The sequence below is a fragment of the Vicugna pacos genome, chromosome 6 (assembly GCF_048564905.1).
Source record: "Vicugna pacos chromosome 6, VicPac4, whole genome shotgun sequence".
In the NCBI taxonomy this organism is placed as follows: Eukaryota; Metazoa; Chordata; class Mammalia; order Artiodactyla; family Camelidae; genus Vicugna; species Vicugna pacos.
In genome coordinates, this window is record NC_132992.1 from 24250961 (window position 1) to 24274883 (window position 23923).

General features: G+C 45.3%; 1 protein-coding gene across 1 annotated transcript; it reads right to left on the reverse strand.

Moving 5' to 3' along the window:
• Positions 1 to 471: 471 nt before the first annotated feature.
• Positions 472 to 16982, reverse strand: THBS1 (thrombospondin 1). Its single transcript, XM_006201632.4, has 22 exons — positions 16803 to 16982; positions 16124 to 16219; positions 15321 to 15880; positions 14347 to 14422; positions 13850 to 14049; positions 13614 to 13736; positions 12490 to 12583; positions 10893 to 11066; positions 10356 to 10532; positions 9867 to 10040; positions 9517 to 9644; positions 9251 to 9403; positions 8589 to 8807; positions 8000 to 8107; positions 7265 to 7424; positions 6997 to 7115; positions 5126 to 5360; positions 4711 to 4938; positions 4273 to 4544; positions 3744 to 3841; positions 3499 to 3638; positions 472 to 2586 (listed from the first exon to the last, which is right to left on the reverse strand). Exons 2-22 carry the CDS (start codon positions 16188 to 16190, stop codon positions 2579 to 2581), a joined length of 3513 nt encoding a protein of 1170 aa, XP_006201694.1. The 5' UTR covers positions 16191 to 16219; positions 16803 to 16982; the 3' UTR covers positions 472 to 2578.
• Positions 16983 to 23923: the final 6941 nt, after the last annotated feature.

Genomic DNA, 23923 nt, shown 5'->3' on the forward strand with positions numbered 1-23923 from the left:
CATTAACATTTATGAAGCCTTCCCACAATATGTGGTTGTGTTACCCACCCACTGCCTTCATTCATTGGTCAGAAAATGTAGCTGGGAGAGCTGTGTGTGCCTCACTCCTGTTTTCCTTTTTCATTGTTTTTAGAAACAGAACTGGGCTTTGAAAAAGATTCAACAGATGACATTTAATGACAGTAAAATCTGAAATTGTACCCTTTTAGGTCCCACTTCCTGGTGGAGGGGTACTTTTTTCTTTGCTATGTTTTTAATATGACAAGCTAATTTGTTGTTTTGTTTTTTTATTCCACAAATCCAGCAAATACGTAGTCTAAGCAACTAAATCTTCCCTAAATTGTATAAGAACTATGAATATGTTCACTGTTACTTACTATAATTTTTTTGTGGGTATGCTATGGTGGTATAAGGATGGAATTTACCCATACCTCATAACATAAAGCCAGAAAACAAATAAACACGGATACAGTAAGTATAAATATAAATTTCCATATGATTTATTGTTGTTCCTTGTACATAAGAAACAGTAATATACAACTTACACTGCTTTAGAATGTAAAATGGATAAAAATGTGTACAAAAAAGCACATTCCTAGAAAAGAATTGGCAAATAGTAAAAATGGGGGGGTTAACAGGCAAAAAACAAATCAACAAAACAAAAAGAAAAACGAACATTTCTTCAATTCAGTGTGCAAACATTTTATAAAAATAGAAATACTAACTCTACAGGCAGTATTTCCTGATAAATTATTTAAATAGCATATCTACACAATCTGAGATATCTATTCCAATGGCAATGAGAAAATAATTTATAAAAATAAAGCAATGGTATACAAGATGATAGAAAAAAACAACTTTCAGAAAACGTATTTAACATTTCAATGCTATTTCCTTATTGGGAATACTTTTTCTGTGAAGAATTTTTATACTATGTACAACATTGACTTTTTTTTAGGTACTACAGTAGCTTTAAGTTTGTTAGACACTTAAACTCTTTCTGCTTGATCCCAAAATTCTTTACTCAGTCACACAACAAATGAGGTAATATTTGTATATAAGTTTCACCTTTGTCATTTTCTTCTTTTGGAAAAAGGAAAAAATAATAAGTGTAGATGCTTTTCGTCTCCCTGGAAATAGGCACAAGGGATGGGGTAAGAAAACAGTATTAAAGTCCTCCTGGCTTTCTTTGCAAACTAAAAACCCTTGCAAATGGACAACCAGCTAATTCCACTTGAAAAAAACAAAACAAAGGGGGAAAATAAAGAAGCCCAAATCATTGAGTCTAAGCCTAAAGTGAGGAGCAGCTCGCTTTGATTTTCTTGTGCCGTTCCTGTGAGGGATTTGCTGATAAATCTCAACCACCTGCTCTCAGACACTTTCCATATGAAACCTAGATTCCAGGTAGAACAGAGTTAATAAATAATCTGTATTTACAATCTTACAGTCGTGAAGACTTGTAGCAAAGATGATAGGGATAGTCCTTACGCTTCTTCCTGTCCCGTGAATAATCTTTCAGACAGATCCTCCAGAAAAAGTAAAAAATAAATATTTTACACTGTAAAGTGTTTGTAAAACAAAACAAAACAAGACTACAGTCCAAAAGAGAAAATTGGAAAACTCCATAATATTCAGAAAAAAAAAAGAGAGAAAAGGAATGTTTTAGTTAAGTTGATAGTTTTGTGCCTTTCTAACCATAAAAATACAAGCACAGCTACCCCTCCGTTGGGAAGCAGCCCGGTGCTCACTGAGATGGTCGGTTTTCTTATTTTCCTGCTACATCTGCCCAAGCTACATCTGGAAGACAACCAGTTTCCACATAACCAAGCAGTGACAGGCAGCACTGCCTTATGCTGGTTTAATTCTGAGTCCCTATACTGGTCACTACAGGTGATGGGTAGGGCGTGGAAATCTGGGAGGAAGTCCAGAAGCCAGTCTTTTCCTTCCTTCCCTGCTTCTATTTTAAGTGCCTATTTATGTGGGTTAATCAGCTAACACTGGTCAGCATCATGAAATCCAGCAATAGTCTTTCAATCCCCTGAAAATGACTTAGTACCGAAAATGTAACTGTTCCTCCATATTTTCTTCATACAATCGTCTCTTGGGTATGCGCCCTCCCCTTAGGGCTTTGGCCCCACCCCCCTGTTCTGGAGGGAGTAGTCAGGGGTGGTTTTGTGTGTCAGTCGTCACGAGTCCTCCCTTCTCTCACATGCCTGAAAGCACTTTAGTCCACTGCTCAGAGCTGGCCTCACAATAGAACCCTGCTCTGAAAAAAGCAGAGTGGAACAGGCACCTTCCAACTGAAGCACATGGGTGCTTCTGCTTTTTCCAAAGCAAACCCAAGTAATTGTTTATGTTCTTGGCAGAAGCTTCTCATTCAGAGGCTGAATGCTGAGTCTGATTTGGAAAATTGCATTTTCTTGAGGCAAGTCACATGTTCTAGGAGTCCACACTGATGCAAGCAGAGAGCAAAGGTAGGCAGGGAGGAGTGATCCTGGGGGTTTTCTTAAGCCCATGGTTCCAGAAGGTGCAATACCAGCATTGGTTATGATCAGTCTTTTGGTCAGCACTTTGATGATTAGGAATCTGTTCAATAAATGAACACGTAAATATGTAAACAAACCAGTTCATAAAGGCACTGTCATCTTAATATCCCTTAATAAATTAACAACCTAGGCAGAGCTCTACTTTTATCATGTCAAAAGTGTATTTTAAGGTTGTCAGCTTATAAAATTACACTTGAATGTGTTTGAACACTGTTGCGAGGAGATTGACATGGAAGGACCTTCTAGAACTTATGCTGTGCTTCTAAGGCTTTCAGTGTTAAAGGTTTAGGTTTAGTTTAAAAATTCAGACTCAAAGATTATATCATAATTTAAATACTGAGTAAAAATCAACCACAATTTTTTGTTTTTTTTTTTTTAAACTCTATGTGATCTTGTCAGCACCGGGCCTGGGGCCAGTAAATATTTATTAAGCACTTGTTCTGCAGTAGACCCAATGCTAGACTCAGTGAGAGCTTCAGTAACCACTGAGTGAAAAAGAACAGAGAAAAAAAAATTAGCTGTGGAAATTAATGTAACATGCCAGTAGGAAGGCAATACTCCTTTCCCTTCCTTTCCAATGGGGAAAGGTGGTGAAAGACAACCTGTGTAATGGCGTGAACAAATTTGTAAGTGGCGTGCAAGACGTGGAAATGTAAAATTTAAAAAAAATGTAAAGTATTATTGATGTGGCCTGAACTGTATAGGAGCTTGTCTGCAGTTTACCTTTGCACTGTGTAGGAAGAGCACAGAGATTGCAAAGTGAATTAACACAGTTAACAAGGGCTCAGGATGACATAAGCCACTGTTCGGAGGCAATATTTTTTATCATCGTGTCATCAATAACAAAATATAGATAGACCGTCTCTGAAATAGTCTGTAAATCAGACTCTCACATGATTGGCTTTCTTGATATTGGTCTGAATTAGGGATGTCACTGTTCTGTTGTTCCTACCTCTGCATTCATATTTCAGATCGGAGAAGAACACCATCTCTTGAGAGAAGACGAACAACCCTAGCCTACCGCCAGCATAGGTTTTGTCATAGATGGGTCCTGAGTCAGCCATGATTTTCTTCCCTTCATACATCACCACTCTGCAGGAAAAAGGAGCTCTCGTTAGTGACACCCTTGCTTTTTGGTCTTTTCCTCCTCTTCCGTCAGTCTGACTTTTAAGTGAAATTGAATCGGAGCAGTCTTACCTAATGAAGCCCGTCTTTGGCCTGTGGCTGAGACGCCATCTGTAGGCAGTGAAATCTTTCCAGCCTATGTGGCGAGGGTCGTGCCACAGAGTGCGCACCTGGAGGAAAAGGAAAAGAAAAGGTTGAAATGGCTCCATTATGAGTTTCTATTTCATTCCGTGCGAAACGGTGACTTGAAAGGTACCAACCAAGCTGACCTAAAATGGAGGGCTGCAAGGCCTCTTTTTCCAAGGCCTCTTTCATTTGATGTGTGCCCTTGAATGTACATATAAAGCAGAGAGAAGGGAAATTTTTTGTTTGTTTGAAGAGGGTTAAACAGCCTTTGGATTTGAAGGGTAACTCTTGATTACAGCAAGCTCCCTTCTCAGAAACTAGGATGTTTTTACAAAGCAGATCTTAATCCTGCAGTTGGTGATGCTGGGAACTTGATATCTAAGACTCCCTATTGGGAAGCGTGGCCAAAGCACAGCATCCCTAATGCTGGTCCAGCACCCCTCCCCGGCCTTGTCCTGCAGGGCACTGTGCTCACCTGGCCAGGGGTGTTTCCCGTGTGCCACAGGGCATTCCGCAGGTGCTCGCCAGGCCCCGTGGTAGAATTTACAACCTTCACAGAAAGGCCTGAGTATCCCTGAGCCCTCGTGGGGTTGGTGTCCCAGTAGGACTGGGTGACTTGCTTCCACATCACAACGTAGAAGCGGCTGCTGGACTGGTAGCCAAACACAAATCCGGCATAGTCGTCATCCCTTTCGGTGTTGATGAAAAAGGTGCCACTGAAGTCCACAGCGTTAAACTCATCATAACCTGGAAGAGGAGGCCAGACCCAGGTTAAACCTGTAGCCTTCAGGAGGTTCTCGTTACATTGCTAGACATTTTCAGTACCCCCGGGGACACATGCAACTGCCAGCTTTTACATTTGCTTCTTTCCCCTGTATGCAGGGGCCTTTGATTTGAAGACCTCATTACTCACCTACAGCAAGTCCAGGATCACAGTTGACAGTCTGGACGAGTTCTTTACCCTGATGACGTACAACCCAGTTAGGGTCATTTTGGGATGTCCCTTTGGGATCTAGAGGAATCATCTGGAATCGGCGGAAATCTGTCTCACTGATGTCAACGTTTTCAGGGCAGATGTCATCAATGTCTGGCACATTGTCATGGTCAAAATCATCTTTGCAAGCATCACCTCGACCATCGCCTAAGGCCAAAAAGGCAAGAGTTGAGTGAAATTCTGAAGTACTATTTCTGGCATCAGAAACCCACTATCTGTCAAAGCTGACATTTGGTCTTTTCATCCTCCAATGCTTTCAGCTTTGTTTTTACTTCCTCTATCCAGTCAGCCATGGTCTCAGTTACTGTCTTAACAAGTGGCTCCACTGACTCACCATCAGAATCCTTCTGGTCAGGGTTGGGCACAAGCCTGCAGTTGTCTCTGTCATCAGGAATGCCATCGTTGTCATCGTCATGGTCGCAGGCATCGCCCTTGCCATCCTTGTCGTGATCGGCTTGGTTGGCATTGGGCACGTAGGGACAGTTGTCCAGGTTGTTCTGGTGGCCATCTTCATCAATATCCTGATTGTTGTCACAGGTGTCTCCAATGCGGTCCGAGTCCGAGTCAAGCTGAAAGAGACAGAAATGGGCGGTAAGTTCGAGTATGAATCACTGATGCTATAGATATCTTGTGGAAGATTCTTCACTGATTAATATGGCCAGTTTCTGATTAACATGGTTTCACGATCTATATGCTACTGCTGAAAGCCAGTCATATTAACAAATGTTAAAGTGTTTTTCTTCTTGATCTTTGCTTTCATATGACAGTTTTAACACGGATATTTGAGTTTTTGAAAAACAGAAAACTTTCTAGGTAAAAGTAAATAGAAAGCATTATTTCATCACTAAGGATAGAATGCCATGTTAAGGGCTTATATTGTAATGATAAATGAAATTCTTCGGGTACATTGTGATATTTTCCATTGAAGTTTTCGATTATGGAACTGTTGACATGCCGACAACTACTCTAGGTCACTCAGTCATGGGAACATGGCGCTGCTTTCTGTGCACACTGGGTAATCTGTATGGTGGGATCAATGATTTTCTTCTTCTTTAGGTATTTAGTTTTATACATCTAGTCCATAATGATTGTCAACCGTTGGCTCAGGTCCAGTCAAAATTCTAAATTTTTTCAAGACCATAGTTCTCAGGGTACTTTTTTACATTAATTATTGTACATGGGATGCTTAGGGATTATTTATACACAAATTGGAATTTTTCTTGCCCATATTTCTGCTCTTTGCCATTAAGATTTTTACCTGATATGTGAATTGTTATAAATTTTATCATTATCTGAAGAACCAAAAACTCATTCAGGGAGGTTAAATGACACTGATTTACATTTGTTTACAGTTAAGACCCAAACTCAAAACAGATGACCCCCAATGCCATGTATCAGCAAAGCTATCCCAGATCATTCAGATTTTCCCATCATGACCCCAAAGCTCTTCATCCAGCTGCTTTTTGTTTCATAGGCCCCCTCATAAGAGCAAATATTAGGAAGATTTCTGGATTTCTCCAGAGAGCTGGATTTCTCATTTCTTGAATCTTTAAAAAATACTCCCATTTTTAAAAAGCTGGTTTCTAAATTTCCAGAACAATGCATTTTAGAAAAAATATGCCTTAACTTTTATCCCTGGAAAATAATGATGAGAAATTATGCAAGCAAAGAAATACCTGCAGACATGGAACCTGTTCTGGGGGATATCTATTTGCAGAATGAGCTGTCTGCAATGCCAGACATGTTTGAAGAATGACAAAGAAACAGGCATTTCCCCAGTTTTTGGAAGTAATTTTAGTTTGATTTTCTTGCAGCCAGATCATATTATTAACTATGAAAATGGTTGTATATTTTGCTTAGGGATATTTTCTTCCATCTCTTAGTCTCAAATATGAGACATCTCACAGATTTCTGCTTTGTATAATTTATCTTAACAATGGTCGATCACACTAAGCAGGTCACGTAGACCTTCTTGTGGAAGGCAAGCTCGAAGTTACAATACTGTCATGCTAAAGACCTACAGGACTCTGCAAGGAGCTCGCATCAGGCACACTGTTTCCATGAAAATACTGCAGTTGGCTACGAGACCACTGAGAGCCATGGTAATGAAAGTGCTTGGACTCTATCTAACTCCTCTATTTTTCAGAGGCCCAGAAAGAGATATTCTAACACTTTACTGAAAGATTCTGAAAGAAATCCACCTACCTGATCTGGATTGTGTTCCAGGGGGCAGTTGTCACACTGATCTCCAACCCCATCCATGTCAGTGTCTCTCTGGTCCACATTGTAGACGTATTGGCAGTTGTCCCGTTCATTGAGGATGCCTGTGGAGAACGGGGGACAGATAAGAGCAGAAATCTCCAGCCTCAAGTTTTTCAACCAGTCAGCACACTGCAGCCAGGGCTGCTGAAGGTGGAAAGCTAAGCGCAGTCACCACTGCCTGCGCACCTGCTGGAGTCAGGGAGCATCTTACCATCCCCATCAATGTCCGCGGCGCAGGCGTCTCCTTCCCCGTTGTTGTCTGTGTCTGCCTGGTCTGGGTTGTGGTTGTAGGGGCAGTTGTCACAGCGGTCTCCCACGTCATCTCTGTCATAGTCATACTGGGCTGGATTGTAATGGAACGGACAATTGTCCTGCCAAGAGAAAAAAATGAAGCATTTTACAACATTGTCCATGAAACCAGCTTAAGCCTCAAACCACAGCAAAATATATATAAAAATGCAAAAATCTGCAACAGTGATTTTCTACTTAGTAGATACTGAGTCCTCTGTAAAATGATCACTTTAAAAGTTAAAAGCCAGGACATGATGAATGAAAGTGAATCCATGTTGGTTAGGAATCAGTGAGATGTAAATCTAAACTCAATATCGCCATTCTCAGTATGTGCAAGGTAAATCTTAGTGCGACTTGGAGAAGACATTTGAAACAAATTTGGGAGCTAAGAGTCATTTGTTTACATATTATAACTTCTTGCTCAAACTGGGGGAAGGGAAGGCTGTGATGAAAAACAAAACCCGCATTTAAAAATTCTCTTGGCAACATCTATGTCCTCAAACTACTGAAACACAATGAGTAACTTCTGATTATCCCAGATATCAGTTCGGTTTATTTTCCCCTATAGCTCTGTAATTTCATTGAATCTTAAGGTGTTGTCAGCTGTTGCTGAATAGAAAAGATAAAAGGGGAATGGAAAACATTTTGTTTTTACCCTGTCATCTGGGATTTTATCATTGTCATCATCATCATCACAGGCATCGCCAATTCCATCCTTGTCATAGTCTTCCTGCCCTGAGTTGGGAAGGTTGGGGCAATTATCCTGGAAAGAGAAGACACATTACAGCTGCAGTCTGCATGCCTGTCGCTCAGCTCATGTGAGAGAGCGTGTACCCAAACACTGCAGACAGAAGACCCAAATGCTGCACCGTGACAGCCCATGCTTTTAACAGGAAGACAAAAAAAAAAAGTTTTCCTGGGGGGTACACACACACACACACACACACAGAGCATGCTGTATAATGCTCTAGACTTCATACGTGCTAGCATGATCTGCTGGTATCTGGTAAAGTAGTGAACATTATTTTGGACAAAATAATATACTATGGAAGTCAGCTGCCCAAATGGCCTGCCCCGTTCATGTTCTTGGCACCAAGGGCTTTAAAATTAATAAGAATTAGTGCTGCTTGGCCGTTGCATGATTTCATAATTTGGTTTCACTTTCAGACTTTAAGCATTTAAAATTCCCCCGCCTGTTCCCTTGATTAGGGCTTTGGGGAGGCCGAAGAGGAAAGCAGGCCTACCTTTTTACAGTGGTAAGTTGCATTGGCCACGCACACCAGGTTCTCGTTGGGCCAGCCATCCAAGTCTGTGTCCTCCCCGCAGATGATGCCATTGCCAGCGTAGCCAGGCTTGCACTCGCAGCGGTACATGGGGTCGCTGTAGTGCCCCAGGTAGTTGCACTTAGCGTTCTTGTTGCAGTCGTGCGTCCCGTCCGTGCAGGGGTTGCGGGGCTTGCACACCTGAGGGTACAACATCCTGTAGTTAAGGTGGAGCCTTCGAGCATCCCCAGACACTGCAGAAACAGAATCCTGGATCCCTATCATCTCAAGCAGACAGAGCTCCACGGGAAGAGTGTGGGTCCTTCCCATTCTCCCCGTGGGTGTCCAGGTTACAGGCTAACATAACTTTATGTGTGTTTTTCTTAAAATTGCTCAGCACCTCGGCCTTCACAAGTCCATCTGCTCACAACTCATTCCAGAGCAGTATCGCCAAATGTGATGGACCAGTTTTCCCTGCTGGATGTACAATGGATTTTTTGGTCCTGCTTCTAAAAGCTAGGCTGTACATTCACCCCCTTCCCTGTTTTCCGTGAAGGGTATGAGATGGCATCCTCCGCTTTTGTGACTGTTTCAGTGGAGGACACCCCTCCTTCCCTCTGTTCTACCGGTCCCGTCTGCTCTACCTGTTTGTTGGCAGTGGCGTGTTCGACGCCCCGGCCATAGGGTTGTGAGCCAGTGAAGCGCGGTGGGCAGGGCAGGCAGTTGTAGCCCGGGTCCGTGTTCTCACACCTGTGCTCTCCGTTGTGGTTGAAGCAGGCATCGGGGACTTCTTTGCACTACAGAAGACACAACAGTCAGCTTCAGATTTCGAGAACACTGCCACAGGAAATGACAAGGACAGGTGAGCTGCTGTCCGAGGTCTGGGAATGGTGAGACCCCAGTTCCTCACCTCATCAACATCTTTGCACTGGACGCCATTTCCACTGTAGCCTGGGGGACAAGCACCACATTTCCAGCTGCCGTCAGGGTAGCTCGTACACTTGGCACCGGCAAAGCAGGGATTGGACAGGCATCCATCTGAGACAAGAGAGACAGGCAAGAGGTTGGTCTCAGCACTCTAGGCACTTAAAAACCAAGGCCGTAAAACACTGCAGGGTCTATACAACTGATAACTCATTGAGATTATGCTGTCCATCTGGCGTTTTAGAGTAATCAGACTGCTCAGGACCATCCAGAGCTGAAGCCCTGTGAATGCTGACAGTGGCGTTCAGTGGTTTTGTCCCAGGCTGCGTGGCTCACCAATGGGACATTCCTGCTTGTTGCAGATCTGGTTTTCGGTCACATCGCCTACGCAGTCCTTGCCTCCAAACTGGGGTGTGGGGTTGTTGCAGAGCCGGCTACGTTTCTGCACCCCTCCACCACAAGTGACAGAACAGATGTCCCACGGTGACCAGGGTCCCCAGCCTCCATTGACTGTAAGAAAACAAACCACATGCCAAAGGTAAGGCCAACTTTCAAACACCTTACCTCACAGAAGACCCTCCTAAGTCTGTTCAAGAAACCTCTGCTTCCCTGACACGTGGAAAGGACGTTCAGGAAGAGGGTGAGTCTGAAATGGTTCTTTCTGTTTTTCATTAAAAGCTGCTGGGCATGCAGGATGGGGCCTTCTGTTTGTTCCTCTAGGAAGGAAACTTTCCCCCTCTGTGACCCACCAAGCCAAGGCTGCCGATGCCAGGCAGCCAGTGGGGCAGAGCGGCTGCCAGGTGGTGCGGCATGGTGTGCACTTACTGGGGCAGGCGTCCTTCTGGCAGGCTTTGGTCTCCCGAGCTTCGCCCTCACATGGCTTCCCGTTCATCTGGGGGCTGGGAGAGTTGCAGAGCCGGATCCTTGTGATCACACCATCACCACATGTTACCGAACAAGACGACCACGGGGACCAGTGGCTCCAGCCGCCATCCTGTTTAACTAAAGTACCAAGCTGATGGTTATATGGTGCTTCCCACAAACCAAGCTCTGCGCTAACTGCTTCAGAAGCATTATCTAAATAAAATTCTCAAAATAACTATCAACAGAAGAGTGAATACTTTCTGGTATAGTCATTTTTTAAAAAATCCTCAAAGAACTATCAAGAACTATTCTTACCCCAACTTGCAGATGAGGAAAGAGCCTCAAGATATGTTGTGCTCAAGGGTGCAGATAAGTGGGAGAATTGGGGTTAGATACAGAGTCTAGAGCCTGTGCTCTTAACCCCTATGCTATGGAGTCACTGTTGGTGATGACAAGGACAGGTGAGCTCTCCACATTCCCCAGGGCCAAGATGCTTACATCTCTTGTCACACTCCTGAATGTGGCAGGTCCGCGTCTGCACAGAGGAGCCCTCGCATCTGTTGTTGAGGCTGTCACAGGAGCGACCGCGCTGCTGGATTCCATTGCCACATGTTGCAGAGCAAGAAGTCCACTCAGACCACGGGGACCAACCGTCATCCGCGGAGTCGCTGGCTGCAGAGGAGACAGGTTCATTTAAAACAAGCTATTCTTTAGACTGCTCTGCTCGGGACTTTCTTCCCGTGCCAGAAGTTGAAAAGCAATATATTTCTTAGGCCAGCGGCCAAGGGGTTTATCCCAGGTCATCTTGTGCACAGCCTTGGGGTAATTGCATGCTTTGGCTGGGTCAATACAGCTGAGCCTTCTCCCAGGGTGTGTTTCTATTCATCTCTGTCTCCTTCCTCCTCTCTGCATTTCAAATAAGTTTCCCTTTCCCGACTTAAGGTATCTCGGGAGGCATTTCCAATCCCAGGCTTCCAAGAGTATTTGAGTTTCAGGCAACTTATAGGAGTGAACTTCTGACTTTCAGGGGAGTCAGAGACCATGTGTTTGGCAGATGAGCATGAAGGCAGCAGAGCCGCTGTTGGCTCTGGCTCTGGCTCAGTCATGAGGTTAGTCAGTGTGTTGCTCCTCTCACCCGAGCATTTGGGGCCTTTTCTGCACATATTTTCACAAAAGGAAAGTGTTTACCATCTGCCCGGGCACCATGACTACAACCACATCTAGCTATGTCAGACATGAGACAGAGAACTTGTTTTCTCTTGCCACCAATTGGAAGTTTTCCTAGCAATCCCCGATTCAAGTTCAGAGCTCCGCTGGTCCCCAGCTAGCTTTGTGCCCTTTACCCGACACCTGAAGTGAACACTGAACAGAAAGTGCCATACAGATGATTACGACAGTGCCAGTATCACTAATACCTCTGGATGGGACCGGTCATTCTGAGCTGTGATCAGTGTATGTAGGTGTGGTGGTGTGTGCAGGTGAGGAGGTGAAGGGTGAGTGCTATCTGCGTGTTTTATTTACTTGACTTGTGATGAATCATTTTTATGACTATATTGTCTCCGCAAAGTGATTAATTCATACTGGCAACAAAACCCAGGGATTGGGTACCACGGAACAATACAGTGCCCTATATCTTTTAGGACCCCGAAATTCAAACTGCTGTTTTCTCTTAAGTCTCTTAGATAAAATGGGCAGAACTTTTCCAGTTAAGTCCGATGCTCACACCAAAGCCCATCAATTTCTCTGGTGAGCAGATTTTTCTTGACTCGAGGCCATAAAGTCAAATTCTAAAAGTAGTCAGCATAGAGCTATTTGCTGCTACAAATTCATCTCTTCTTTACTCAGAGCACAGAATCATCATCAGTAAGCTAGACCAAGATGATTGCCTGTGCCATAATCCAGGGGGGTAATTAAGTTTAGTCCTAACGGAGTTTTTGGCTCTATGCATCAGACAAACCAGCAGATGCTGTAGCAGGAAACTGAATGAAAACATGATGGAGATGGGGGTGGGGTTCCAGCATTATGTTCTGCTGTCCTGTGCTTATGTAGAACTGATCCAGTCACTGAAGAATAGTTATGCAGTTTTAGGACTTACGCCAACACCGTGGGCAGCATTCTCCATCAGGAACGGTGGCATTGGAGCAGGGCATGATGGGGCAGGACACTTTTTTGCAGATGGTAACTGAGTTCTGCAGGGCCAAAGTGAGGGAGAAATGGGTTACTATGTATATTGCAAGCAGAAGTTTCCATATTGTAATATTTCAAGTACAAGCTAAAATGCCAGCAGGGCTGGAAATGCTCTAGTGGAATGATTTGAACAATAGATCTGCCTGTGTCATATTGGCAGCCAGCAGGACCAGAGAGACAGTTCTAGTGCTGGTGACTTGCCACTTCATTCCTTGGAGGGGTCTTTCTTAATTGTCACTTAGTCAGTTCATCATGCACAGTATAGCATGAAAAGTTTCTCCAACGGGAACCACCAAGTATCATGCATCAGATCTATGACTCTGCATCTAAACTCAAACTCATCAAACTCAGCCAGGATTTGAAAATTTTAAAATTATATCCTGAGGGGGAAAAGAAGATCAATGAGCATTTTATTTTCTCATGTATAGATCTGGCTTTATATTACATTGGAGAAGAATGGGAATTTAGTAAAGTCGGCTCCCCAGTCCAGTAATCCATGATTTGTACTTGAGCTTGTCTTTGCTCCATGAGCCAGGTACGCCCTCCAAACTCAACTGCCCCTGGCGCTGGGGAGTTAGAAGGGCATGCACACTGCAGGCAGCACCGTCTAAGGGGACAGCTCTACCCTAACAATGTTGGGCTGAGTAATTTGAACAGCAGTCAGTACTGTATGAAAAGAATCTCCATGTCAGAGCTGAACAGAAATCAAGGCTGGGGAAAAAAGTTCCAGCTAGGTTTTACTGACCTGACCTTACCCTTTGAACTAAAGCAGGTAAGATATTTGGATGAGTTAGCAGATAAGTTCTTTTAGGTACTTAGCCTGGGGTATAATTAAGACTTTGAAAAACCAAGACTTTAAAGATTTTATAGATGTCATAACTGCATCATAAAAAAAAAAAAAACCAAACGACACCACTTTGGGATCAGGCCATGGAACAGAAAAAGAGCCTGTGTGGGCATCTGGATCCTTCCCCAGAGACTGTGGCCTCAGACGTGCCACTGATTCGGGTTTTAGTCTGCAGAGATCCTTACCTGACAGCGACACTCAGTGCAGCTGTCCACCGTCCACTCCTCATTATTCCTGTACTGGACTCCGTTGTGGTAGCAGAGGGGAGGCCTCCTCAGCTCGTTGGCCAGCTCCTTGTTCTCTTCAGTCTAAAAGGGGGAGAAAGGTCATTGGCATCCAATCTCATTTTCCGTCATTCAGCATCACTGGTGAGGCCTGTTCAGGGGCTTGTGCTAATGGGCTGGGAGCGGAGGCCACTGACCACTTTGCGGATGCTGTCCTGCAGTGTGGTCACAATGGTGCGCAGGCCCCTGAGCTCCAGGACCATGCTGGACAGCTCGTCACAGGAGATGCCACAGATGGCTTGCAGATCCTTTGTCTTGTGGCCAATGTAGTTGGTGCGGATGGCAGGGCTGGAACCATTCACCACATTGTTATCAAGGGTGAGAAGGACACTGGTAGCTGCCAAGAAACAAAGGAACACAGATGAGGAAAGTCTTTGAAGATCTTCAAACAGATGTTCTCGCCAGCCAGTCCCAAAGGTTCCTAATTGTAAAATATATTTCATTTTGGGTGTGGGATGCAGATGGAGGGGATGTGTGTGTGTGAAAAGCTCTTTGAGGTCACCTTTATATACCTCTTAACTATGTGACTTGGGGTAATTTATTCACAACCACCACTGATGAAGTTTCTCAGCTTGTTTTGGGTGGAATACCCCCCCAATTTTCCCACATGCCCTAAAAATAGAAGAATACTCACAGCTGGAGCAGCCTTTGTTCCTGAGGATGTCTTCCGGTGTGGTTCCAAAGACAAACCTCACATTCTGCAGCACCCCCTGTGGGCAGAGGATACGTACTACTTGTAGAGTGTTGGTGGGGGTCGGGGGTCAGTGGGGGGGGGCGACTGTTTATGCTAGGAAAAGCACACAATAGCTGTTCTAAAAGTTTAAAGGAACTCCTTTTTAAGATCACCATGCCAAAATAACACACCGACAATGAATCGCCAGACAACTTCAAAAATCTTAACTGTATCTTCTGCCAAGTCTTCGGTGTTTTACAAAGAATTCAGTTAGCAGCCTACTTGGGTACACAGGAAACGGAATCTGATACTAAGACTGGAGGATATAATGACACTCTCCAGTGTCAAAGAGTTAAATGTAGGAGTTTCAAAGCCACAGTTACAAAGATCTAGAAGTTTCAGCAAGGAAGAAGCTGCAGCAGCAAAAGCCACTATTTTAATCTCTTATTTGAGACCAGTTACGTCGCCATGAGGAATCGGATAGCAAAGTGGTATTTATTCTGCTTGTAAAAAGAATCCACTTCAAGCAATATTATAATTGATAGAAGGCATTTGTAATATGTTATTTTCTGAGAAAAGCATGAAGAATAAGGTTTGAACAGGCTGTTATAGGAAAACCGTTTCTTGTTTCCTTTAGTAGTTTTCAAAGCCTGGTCCCCATAACACTAGCACCAGTCTCCCCTTAGAACTTGTTAGAAATGCAAATTATCAGGCCCCATCCCAGACCTACTGAATCCGAAACTCTGGGGGTTGGGTGAAGCAGGACACATTTTAACAAGCCCTCCAGGCGATTCTGATGCTCTCTAAAGTTTGAGAACCACTGCTTTAGCTCAGTATTTCCTATACTGGAACCCCTGCCTCTCCTGCTATAGCCCTTCTGGCAGGTCAGCTGCCTAGCAGACCACCCCATGGGCCAGGAATAGAAGAGGCCTCACCTGGAAATTGTCATTGACACCTCCTTTTGCGATGCGGAGTCTAGCAATGCTGGCCAGGTCCCTGGTGAAGATGCTTTGGATGGGAACGTCCAGCTCAGCATTCTCCATCTTCTCACAGTCGATGTACAGCTGGGCCCTGTCCTCCTGCACAAACAGGGTGATGCTCTTCCACTGGCCGGTCGCCAAGAGGGCTTCTTCTACTGACACCACGTGCTGCTTCCCCTGCACAGTCAGGCTCAGGTCCAGGGTGCCCGCCTTGCCATTGGAGACCACGCTGAAGACCTGGCCAGAATGGTCCTTTCGCTCCACGGCCAGCAGCGTGCCCCGGGTCTTCTTCATTTGCCTCAGGGAGGCCAGGAGGAGGAAACCTTTCTCCGCCCGCACGGCATCCACTAGGTCTTGGAACTTGTTGTCTGGCACAGGGGGGATCAAGTTGGCATCCTCGATGCGGAAAGCTGGGCTGGAAGGGTCAGGACCCTTCACCAGTCGGCGCCCAGAGCCCTTGCGGGCAGCCCCCGTGAGTTCAAAGATGTCAAACACGCTGTTGTCTCCCCCAGACTCTGTTAGACAAGAGCAGGACACACAGACAAGAGTGAGCTCTCAAAGCCACACCAGGGTCAGGGCTCAGCTCTGAGGGGTGGGACAGAGGGAAAGGGTGAAAGACCACGGAAAGAACTGAAAAAACTCCAGGTTAGAGGGAAACTAGGCTCAGAGGAGAAGCAGCTGGGAGAGGAGAGCATGAGAGGGAGCACACCTGCAGTAACCAGACACCCCCCCCCCCAGAAGGTATTATACAGACTCACCTGGAATGCGGTTGGAGCCGCACACTTGCAACAGGAACAGGACGCTGAGTCCCCAGGCCAGCCCCATGGTGGAGCTGTTTGTGCCCAGCAGGGAACCTACAGCAGGAAGCACAGAGCCCAGGGTCAGAGGCAGCCAAGCAGGGAGGGTGGGCAAAACCTGGCTGGGGAACAGGGACCCAGGGATCCCTCTTTGGCCTCACATTTGCTGGAATGAGGAGTAGCAGTATATATACACTTTGGAGAGGGCATCAGGAAGAAAATGCAGCACTGAGAGGAGAGTGTGGCTTTATAAAGTCGTGGTGGTGGGGTCGAGACCAGCAATCGGGGGGCTTTTCTTTGGGAAGTTGAGGGTAAACAGCAGGACCAGGAGATTCTGGGGCTGCAGGGAGGGCACTGGAGAGTAGAGGCTTGTCTAGAGGGCTGGTCGAAAGTGTTAGGAAGGACTTGGAGAATACAAGAAAATCTTGGGGTGTCCTGGCGAGTTGGTTTGTGAACCCCAAAGCTGTAGAGGATGGCTCTGGAGCCCCTCCACGAGAAGAGTTCCCCAGCGGCTGGGAGGGACAGAATGGGAAAGGTGGAAAGTGTGAGATGCGGGGTCCCTGAGGGACAGAGGCCTGGGAGCTCCAGGTGGATGGCCAGGTCAGCACTGACCCTCGGCGGCCGCCCGGGGACTCCTTACCTGTGTGGACACGGGTGCAGCGGCCGGGACCGGCGGCGTCCGGAGGCCGCAGCGACGTGGACTGAGCACTGGAGAGGCGCGGGAAGGTCGGTGCGCCCGGGAGGCCGCGGGATCGGAGGCTGTGAGGGAGCTTGCCGGAGTTGGCGCTATCCAGCCGGCCCGGGTGCAGTGGCTGGCTAGGCGGCGGAGCCGCGCGCTTTTAAAGGGGCGCTCACATTCCTGGGGTTTCCTCTGGCCAATGAGAGGCGGCCGGGCAGGAAGCGGGAGGGGGGCCAGTCTGGGTTCCTCTCTCCGCCCCCCGCTGCCTGGCGCACAACTTTCCAGCTAGAAGGTGAAGGGGGGCCGCGGGGGTCGGGCCGAGGAGCACTGGAACTTCTCAGAAAAATAGGTGCCCTCCCACGCGGCCTTGGCGCTCTCGAGCTCAGCACTTTGGCTCTGGCGCCGGGCGGGTCGATGCGCTCTGCGTGCGCGTCCCGAACCCACCGGGCTTTGGCCACCCACCCAAGATCCTTAGAGGGGCTTTCAGACAAACCTCTCCCCTTGAATGCCTGTGCGACGGCGCTGAGGAGTGGACACTTAGAGACTAAGCCCATTTGTACAGAAAAAATTAGCCCGATGGGATCAATGGGACCAAGAGGAAACCAGTAGTTGAAGGAGTTTCCTCTTGGATACTTGTTGACCCTCATCCATCCATCCCGGTGGGGTGGGGACCACGCGCCCGGCTTCGCGCCGCGCTCTTGCCCTCACTCCTTGCCTGCCCCGCGAGGGAGGTGAGTGCGGTGTCGCGCCGGCCAGCAGGGCGTGTGCGGGGCTCGCGTTCCCACGGCGCGTCGGAGCGGCCTTTCTGCAGCTGCCTGCCGCCGGGGTCCCGGCGAAAGTCGCTTCTCCCAGTTGCTGCAGCGCTTCCACTGCTGGCCACTTGGGGGCGGTATGCGAATTCTGATCAAGGGAACGTGAGCGGACAGTTTCTTTCTAGTCAGGAATGTTAAGGAAACTTACTCTTACCCAGTACCCTGAAGCCAACATTGAAATTGTGTCTTGAAAAACAGTTTTTGTGCCCACTCGTGCCTTTTAACGTGACTCCTGGTTGGAGGATTTGCAGCACCATCTGGCTCCGGAGTCTTGAACTATTTACAGAACAGACTCATAGAGTAATAAATTACTCTCTGCCTATCATTTTATTTCCCTTCTTTTTTTCTCTCTAAACGTTCTTTTCATTTTTCGGTTCCCGAAACCGAGATGCGGGTTACATTTCTGTGGGTGAACCAGTTGCCATGAGTGCTGCTGCTTAATGCTTCTGTCATTGGAAGTCTGGTGTCCAAGCCACTGTCCCAAGCCAGCATGACTCCAGCTGCCTGGAATTCCATTCATCTCTTCGGTCTGGGACGTCAGCAGCCGCACTTCCCCTGCTGTGATCCCGCACGATCAGACTGGCCCTGAGACCCAGGGCACAGTTAGTGGCTTTACCAAATAAGGATTTCAGCCACGGGCCAGGGAAAGCCCTGGGGTTCTCTGCCCTACTTAGCACTCACACCTGGCTGTACTCCTATGTGCTGGGAATACCCATGAGTCTATATTCATCAAACAGCCAGTTCACTTTTTTGTGTGGGAGTGTTGTGTGACAAGGGGCACGTGGGTGACAGAGTGAGTGTTTTCTAGTTACTCAATAAACAGCAAGCACCTCTGGAGGATGACAAGTATGTTCCTAAGATGCTTGTTTGTTTGTTTGTTGCTTAAGTGATTACTGAACTTGACAGTCAGATAGCTTTCACATGTAGGGGGACAGAAATAAAAGTCTCTATCAGATGATTAGTCAAATCAGATTCTGGTCGTGGAAGTCATAGGTAGTGATTCATCCAAACAGATTTGAAGATTCCAGAGTCAGCAGCCATACACGTCCCTCCACTTCTTTCTCTTTCCCTAGCATCCTGTTTTTTCCTTGAAAGGTGACCTCCCCCCCCCCACTAGCTACTAATATGACCAGGTATTTAGGAACAGTTTTCAGAAGCTGGCCAGTGATGGCTCTCTGCTCCTCAAGCCCATGTGCTAATTTTATACAGATGAGCGGAGGGCTTGAGGGCCACCAGAGGCCCACAAAAGCAGGATACAGCTCTCCTTTTAGAAAAAGACCATCTCCTCTAGGCTTAGCTGCATGGACAGAGCGGAAACTCACTGGAATGCCCCTCAGGTCAGGCACTTCCGTGACTGTAGGAATCCCTCTGGGGTTTTCTTGGAATTTGGCTTCCTTCAACAAAACAAGGAGAAGAAATCTAACCTTCTACATGCCTTACAAGTAGGAAGGTGACCTCTATGTTGGCAGGGAAGGGCTTTCTTTTCAGAGAAAGCTGACAGGCTAGGAGTTACTTATCTCAAACCGTGGACTCCAGTATTTCTGATGGGAAGGAAGCATCACAGCGGAGGGGGTGTCTGGGCAGCTGATAGGAACTCGCCAACTTCCCTGCTGGTCAATGTGTGCTGGAAGTATTCCCCAGAAACCTAAATATTTCTGGGAAGCTATGGGAGAAGCAAGAATGGGAAAAGGGGAAAGAAAACCTGTATCTTTAATGTGGGGATATTGTCCCTCATGTATGTGTGTGTGTGGAGGGGTATGTATGTGTATCCTCAGCCTGCACGTGCTGCGATTTCAGGCCAGTAATCTGACATGAATCCAAGGGTGAGGGTCCAGTTCTCTTTGCCAAGTTGCCATCCTTAAAGATTATATATTTATCATAAAATTGTAAAGCACGTGACATTTTACTATAGGATTTCCTTTTTCCAAGTTCCCCTAATTGGATGTGGGATTGACTTAAAAACATTTCTAGTAAATAGGAGGAGAGGACTGTCAGTAATAGCTAGGTTAAAAAATGCATGTGATTAAGAAGAGCAAGATAATTGAGGAAAAAATTTGTTTATCTAGCAAAGAGCAGTAAGGTGGGCTGTATTTGGGGTAGGAATTTTTTTAAATGCTGGAAATGTTCAGCATTTTTCTTAGTAATTTTCTAGAAGTAAAAAGTAACCAAAAATTGTTATATTCTAGAATAGACCAAAATCATAGCTTCTCTAAAATGAAGACATCATAAATTCATTCCCTCTGAATATTTTCCCTGGATCATTGTTCAAAGTTGTTTTAGTTCAGCTGCCTCAATGGTCAGAGCCAGAAGGAAGTTATCAACAGATTTTTCTTATCCTTCGGTCAAACACCAACTCCAGCTCCCCCTCCTTCATGAGATGTTCTCCAGTGGCTTTATGTGGCATTGTTTCTTTTTTCTGTGATATTTGGCAGCATGCATTATAGCTACCACATAACTCATCACCTTACATTCTTCATTACTTAGTTTTTCAAAATCAATTTTATTTTCTTATGTGTAAGTATTCAAAGGTTTGGGCTTGGGAAGAACTCTAATCTTTGAATTTCCAACTCCCTTTATGCTCAAGTCAGTTTATGGCACAGAAGGACTGGGGTCCTCACCATCTCCATGACAAGTGCCACCATTTCATGCAATTATACCTGACCTCCCAGGGTGGACGAGGTGATGGACCCCCAAACATTGCACCCCTACCCACAGAATTAATTACCCTGTGGGAATTGATTTCAGTGGGGAGGTGTTTTGCTTTAAGGTGTATTGCTTTAAGAGCAACTCTGTTCACCACCACCATCTCCGCCTTCCCTGCCAGTGACTGATTTGGGAATTAACATGAGTCCCAATTCTGGCCAATGAGTTTTGGCCAGAAGGGGGAAAGTTCTTTCATACTTTCTTACTCCAGGTTTTCTCCAGCTCCACTTGGACGTGAACAAGAATGCTGATAAGCCCTTTTGGGTGCTGTTGGCCACTAGGGGAGCCAAACCTAACATGAGCCTGGCGCAGAAGGAAGAGCAGACAGATGGACGGAACCTGTAAGTCAGACCACGTCTTTGAGTTGCTAAATCTGCCAACATTAAAGGCCATGTTACCTCCAGATTTCTCTGGATATGTGCTTAGTATTTAAACCAATTTGTTGTTTTCTGTTACTTAGAGCCGCAGATCTCATAACTCATGCAGCTGTTACCCTTCTGTATGGTCTGCCTTTTCACACACACACTTTGCTTGAAAATCTTCTGGTTTCTTTAGGATAAGAGAACTAAGAACAGATCATAGGATTAACATGTTTTAAAGACTCTTCACATTTATTATTAAGGCGCTTTCCAGAAAAGTTGCACTATTCTCTCTCTTCCTGTCCTTTTGCCAGCAGGCCACTCTAGTCCCAAACACTAGTCATGGCCGACTGGAGAGACAGAGCTTTACTCTTGATGTTGTGTCTTTGCCTCCCTTCTCTGGGGAGCTGTGAGCTATAGTCCAGTAGGTTCACGAAGGAGAGAGTATCCAGGATAAGTTGATCTGGAGGCAAGGAGTTGGGAAATTGATCTGCTGGGAAATTGAGGATATGGGGCAGGATGATGGACAAAGGAGATGGTGAGATTTCAGCCTGGGCCTAGAGATGGAGGGAAGGGAGATCAGCAAGAAAGGAAAGGGAGGACATGGAGAACAGCCTCTTAATGTGTAATCATGAGAAACCTCAAATGCCATCTTTGATAAAGTTAGTGCTCTGCATAACAGGTGCAGGCTACTCAGGGTTGATGATGGAAGGCCCTGTGTTTGGGAGCATCCTCTCTGACTCCCCTCTCATTGCTCCTCTCTCTAGTCAACTTTTTTCCAGCTTCGCTTAGGTCTAATTGACAAATAAAATTGTAAAATATTTAAAGTATCTGACATGATGATATGATATACATGTACATTGTGAAAGGATTCCCTCCATTGAGTTAATTAACACACCATCACCTCACATATTTACCTTTTTCTTTGGTGTGTGTGAGAACATTTAAATTCTACTCTCTTAGCAGATTTCAATTATACAATATGGCGTTATCAGTTATAGTCACCATGTTATCCAGTAGATCCTCAGGGTTTTTTCTCTAACTTTTATGCTTTATCATCTCAATGCCCTTCTGGGCCATCAATAAGTATGGGATGGTTGGGGTGTTTCAGCGTGGAAACTTTTTCCACAAGAAGGCCATGCATCCAAAGACAGACTTACAAATAGAGGAGGGGGCTAGGAAATCGTAATCATCTCTGTGACTTAATTTAATGAGTCCTAAGCATGCCTCCTGCCTCTCAGTTTCTTCTCTTTCCACCAGGGCTTAAAATTCCTCCCAAAATAAAACCATGAATCTTTTTAGGCCAGAAAGAGCCATCTACTCCAACAGTTCAGTTAATAGATGAAGAGGTTGGTTCAAATACATGAAGTGACTTTGAGCATGTTGGTGGTGGAAGCCCAGAAAATAACTCAGGTGCCCATACCTCAGCGCAAAGTCTTTCCCTTTGTATGGCTTTGCTCTTCAAGATTCATTTCATATGGTTTCAAAGATGTTTCAGTATTAAAATCAATGGAAATGCTTTCCAGTTTGCCAGTTAATAGCAAGGTATATGCCCAAGATGGGGAGATAGGGAGAGGTGGGAGACTCAGGAAGGCCAGAGAAGGAGGAGGAAGGAAAAGACAGAGCAGAAGAAACTGAATAGAACTTGTTAACCAAAGGCCCACTGGTACTACTGCATTCCTTCTTCTCTCCCTCAAACAGAGTCCCAACCCTGCTAGACCCCTCTTTTGACTTTACTGAAATGCATACTGCTGCTCCAGGGAAGATGTAACACTTTAGCTTGAGATTGGGATTGTCAGTTGCTCTAGAAATGTGCTATCACTTCTGATTTACCCAGCCTCGGAAACAATGGAGCATGACTTTGATTCTTAAGCAGGTTTTATGGGACTTGAGGCAATCTGGTCTCCCAGGTTTCTAGGAATCGTGAAATAATCCTTCAGTCCAGTACCAACCAAATCTTTTGTACAATGAGATATTTAGTCATTCTGCCCACAACTTAAGGGTCCAGGGATTATGTATTGGAGCCATATAGATGGTTAAAGATGGAAAAAAAATACAGACAAGTTAGCTTGCAGAAAAGTAGAACATGCCTTAAGTCTGCACCTTTTCTTGGTATTGAAATTGTAAAGGTGTTGATCTTGTTATTTTCACAAAGGATATGGAGCAATAGCAGTATCTTTGGAAATGATGAAGGATTTCCTAAAATTGAGCATGCAAACACATTGGAATGTTCCTGAGATAGGTTGTGAAATGTTTTCTGGATTTCTTCACCAATAGTATGGATTTGATAGTCAATCTGGAATCAAGTGACCTCCAGAGGTCCCTGTCACTAAAGAGGTTAATGAGTCTGCAAAGCTATGAAACAGTGGAGTTTCCAGGACTTCTATGAGGGAGTTGGCTTCTGATGTTGAGTAAACACATTCTTCTCAAAGAATTATAACTTTTCTGAGGTTCAACATACTACTTCAAACCACCCCTTCATAAATTACAGTTTTCAAATTTTCTAAACAGTCTTCACATGTGCAGACCAGATTAAGTGATATTTCCAAGTTTTATGTTATTGTTATTTTTTTTTCCTGGAAGAACATTACGAGTGTCAGTTAAAAGGGTAAGACAGGCGAACACAAAGAGAACCCCAACTAGGGTGTGAAGAATTTTGAAGATTGAATATGACATGGAGATTGGCATCCAACTTAAGCCGGGATGAAAGACTCACATGCCACTGGGAAATGTGGCCAGCAACCAAATGGCTGGGTTACCCGGCATTTGTTCTAAGTGATACCAATCTCTTGGGATGTTGTATTTTTCCTTATCCCCTCTTTAATAATGAGATCATGAACAACTTGCATTTTGCAGAACTAAGCCAAGGGAATTGTCACTCTTTCTAATTTAAGAGAATGAATATATGGTCTGAAAAAAATCTTTCAATTTTATTATGACACCAAGGATAAACACTGCTGCTTCGCAGGGAAGAGGTATACAGGGAGGAAACCTTTTCTTTTCTTTTCTTTCTTCACCGGCTCCTTTCTTCTTATCCGTTTCCTTCCCCTTCCCTTTCCCTCTTTCATTTTACCTCCTTCTCCTTTTCCCTCCTCCTCCTTCTCCATCATCTTCTTTTTCCTCCTCTTCCTCCACTTTCTTCTTTCTTTCTTCCCCTTCTTCTTCTCCTTAGGGCTTTAGTGAGGATGATCTGCTGTAACGAGTATGT

Excerpts from the sequence above, each read along its gene's own strand:
- THBS1 (XM_006201632.4), bottom strand. The coding sequence starts at position 16,190 with ATGGGGCTGGCCTGGGGACTCAGCGTCCTGTTCCTGTTGCAAGTGTGC. Across the intron at positions 7,116-7,264 it reads CGCGGACATTGATGGGGATG|GCATCCTCAATGAACGGGAC; the intron begins GTAAGATGCTCC and ends CGTTCTCCACAG. Across the intron at positions 3,639-3,743 it reads CCAAAGACGGGCTTCATTAG|AGTGGTGATGTATGAAGGGA; the intron begins GTAAGACTGCTC and ends TTTTTCCTGCAG.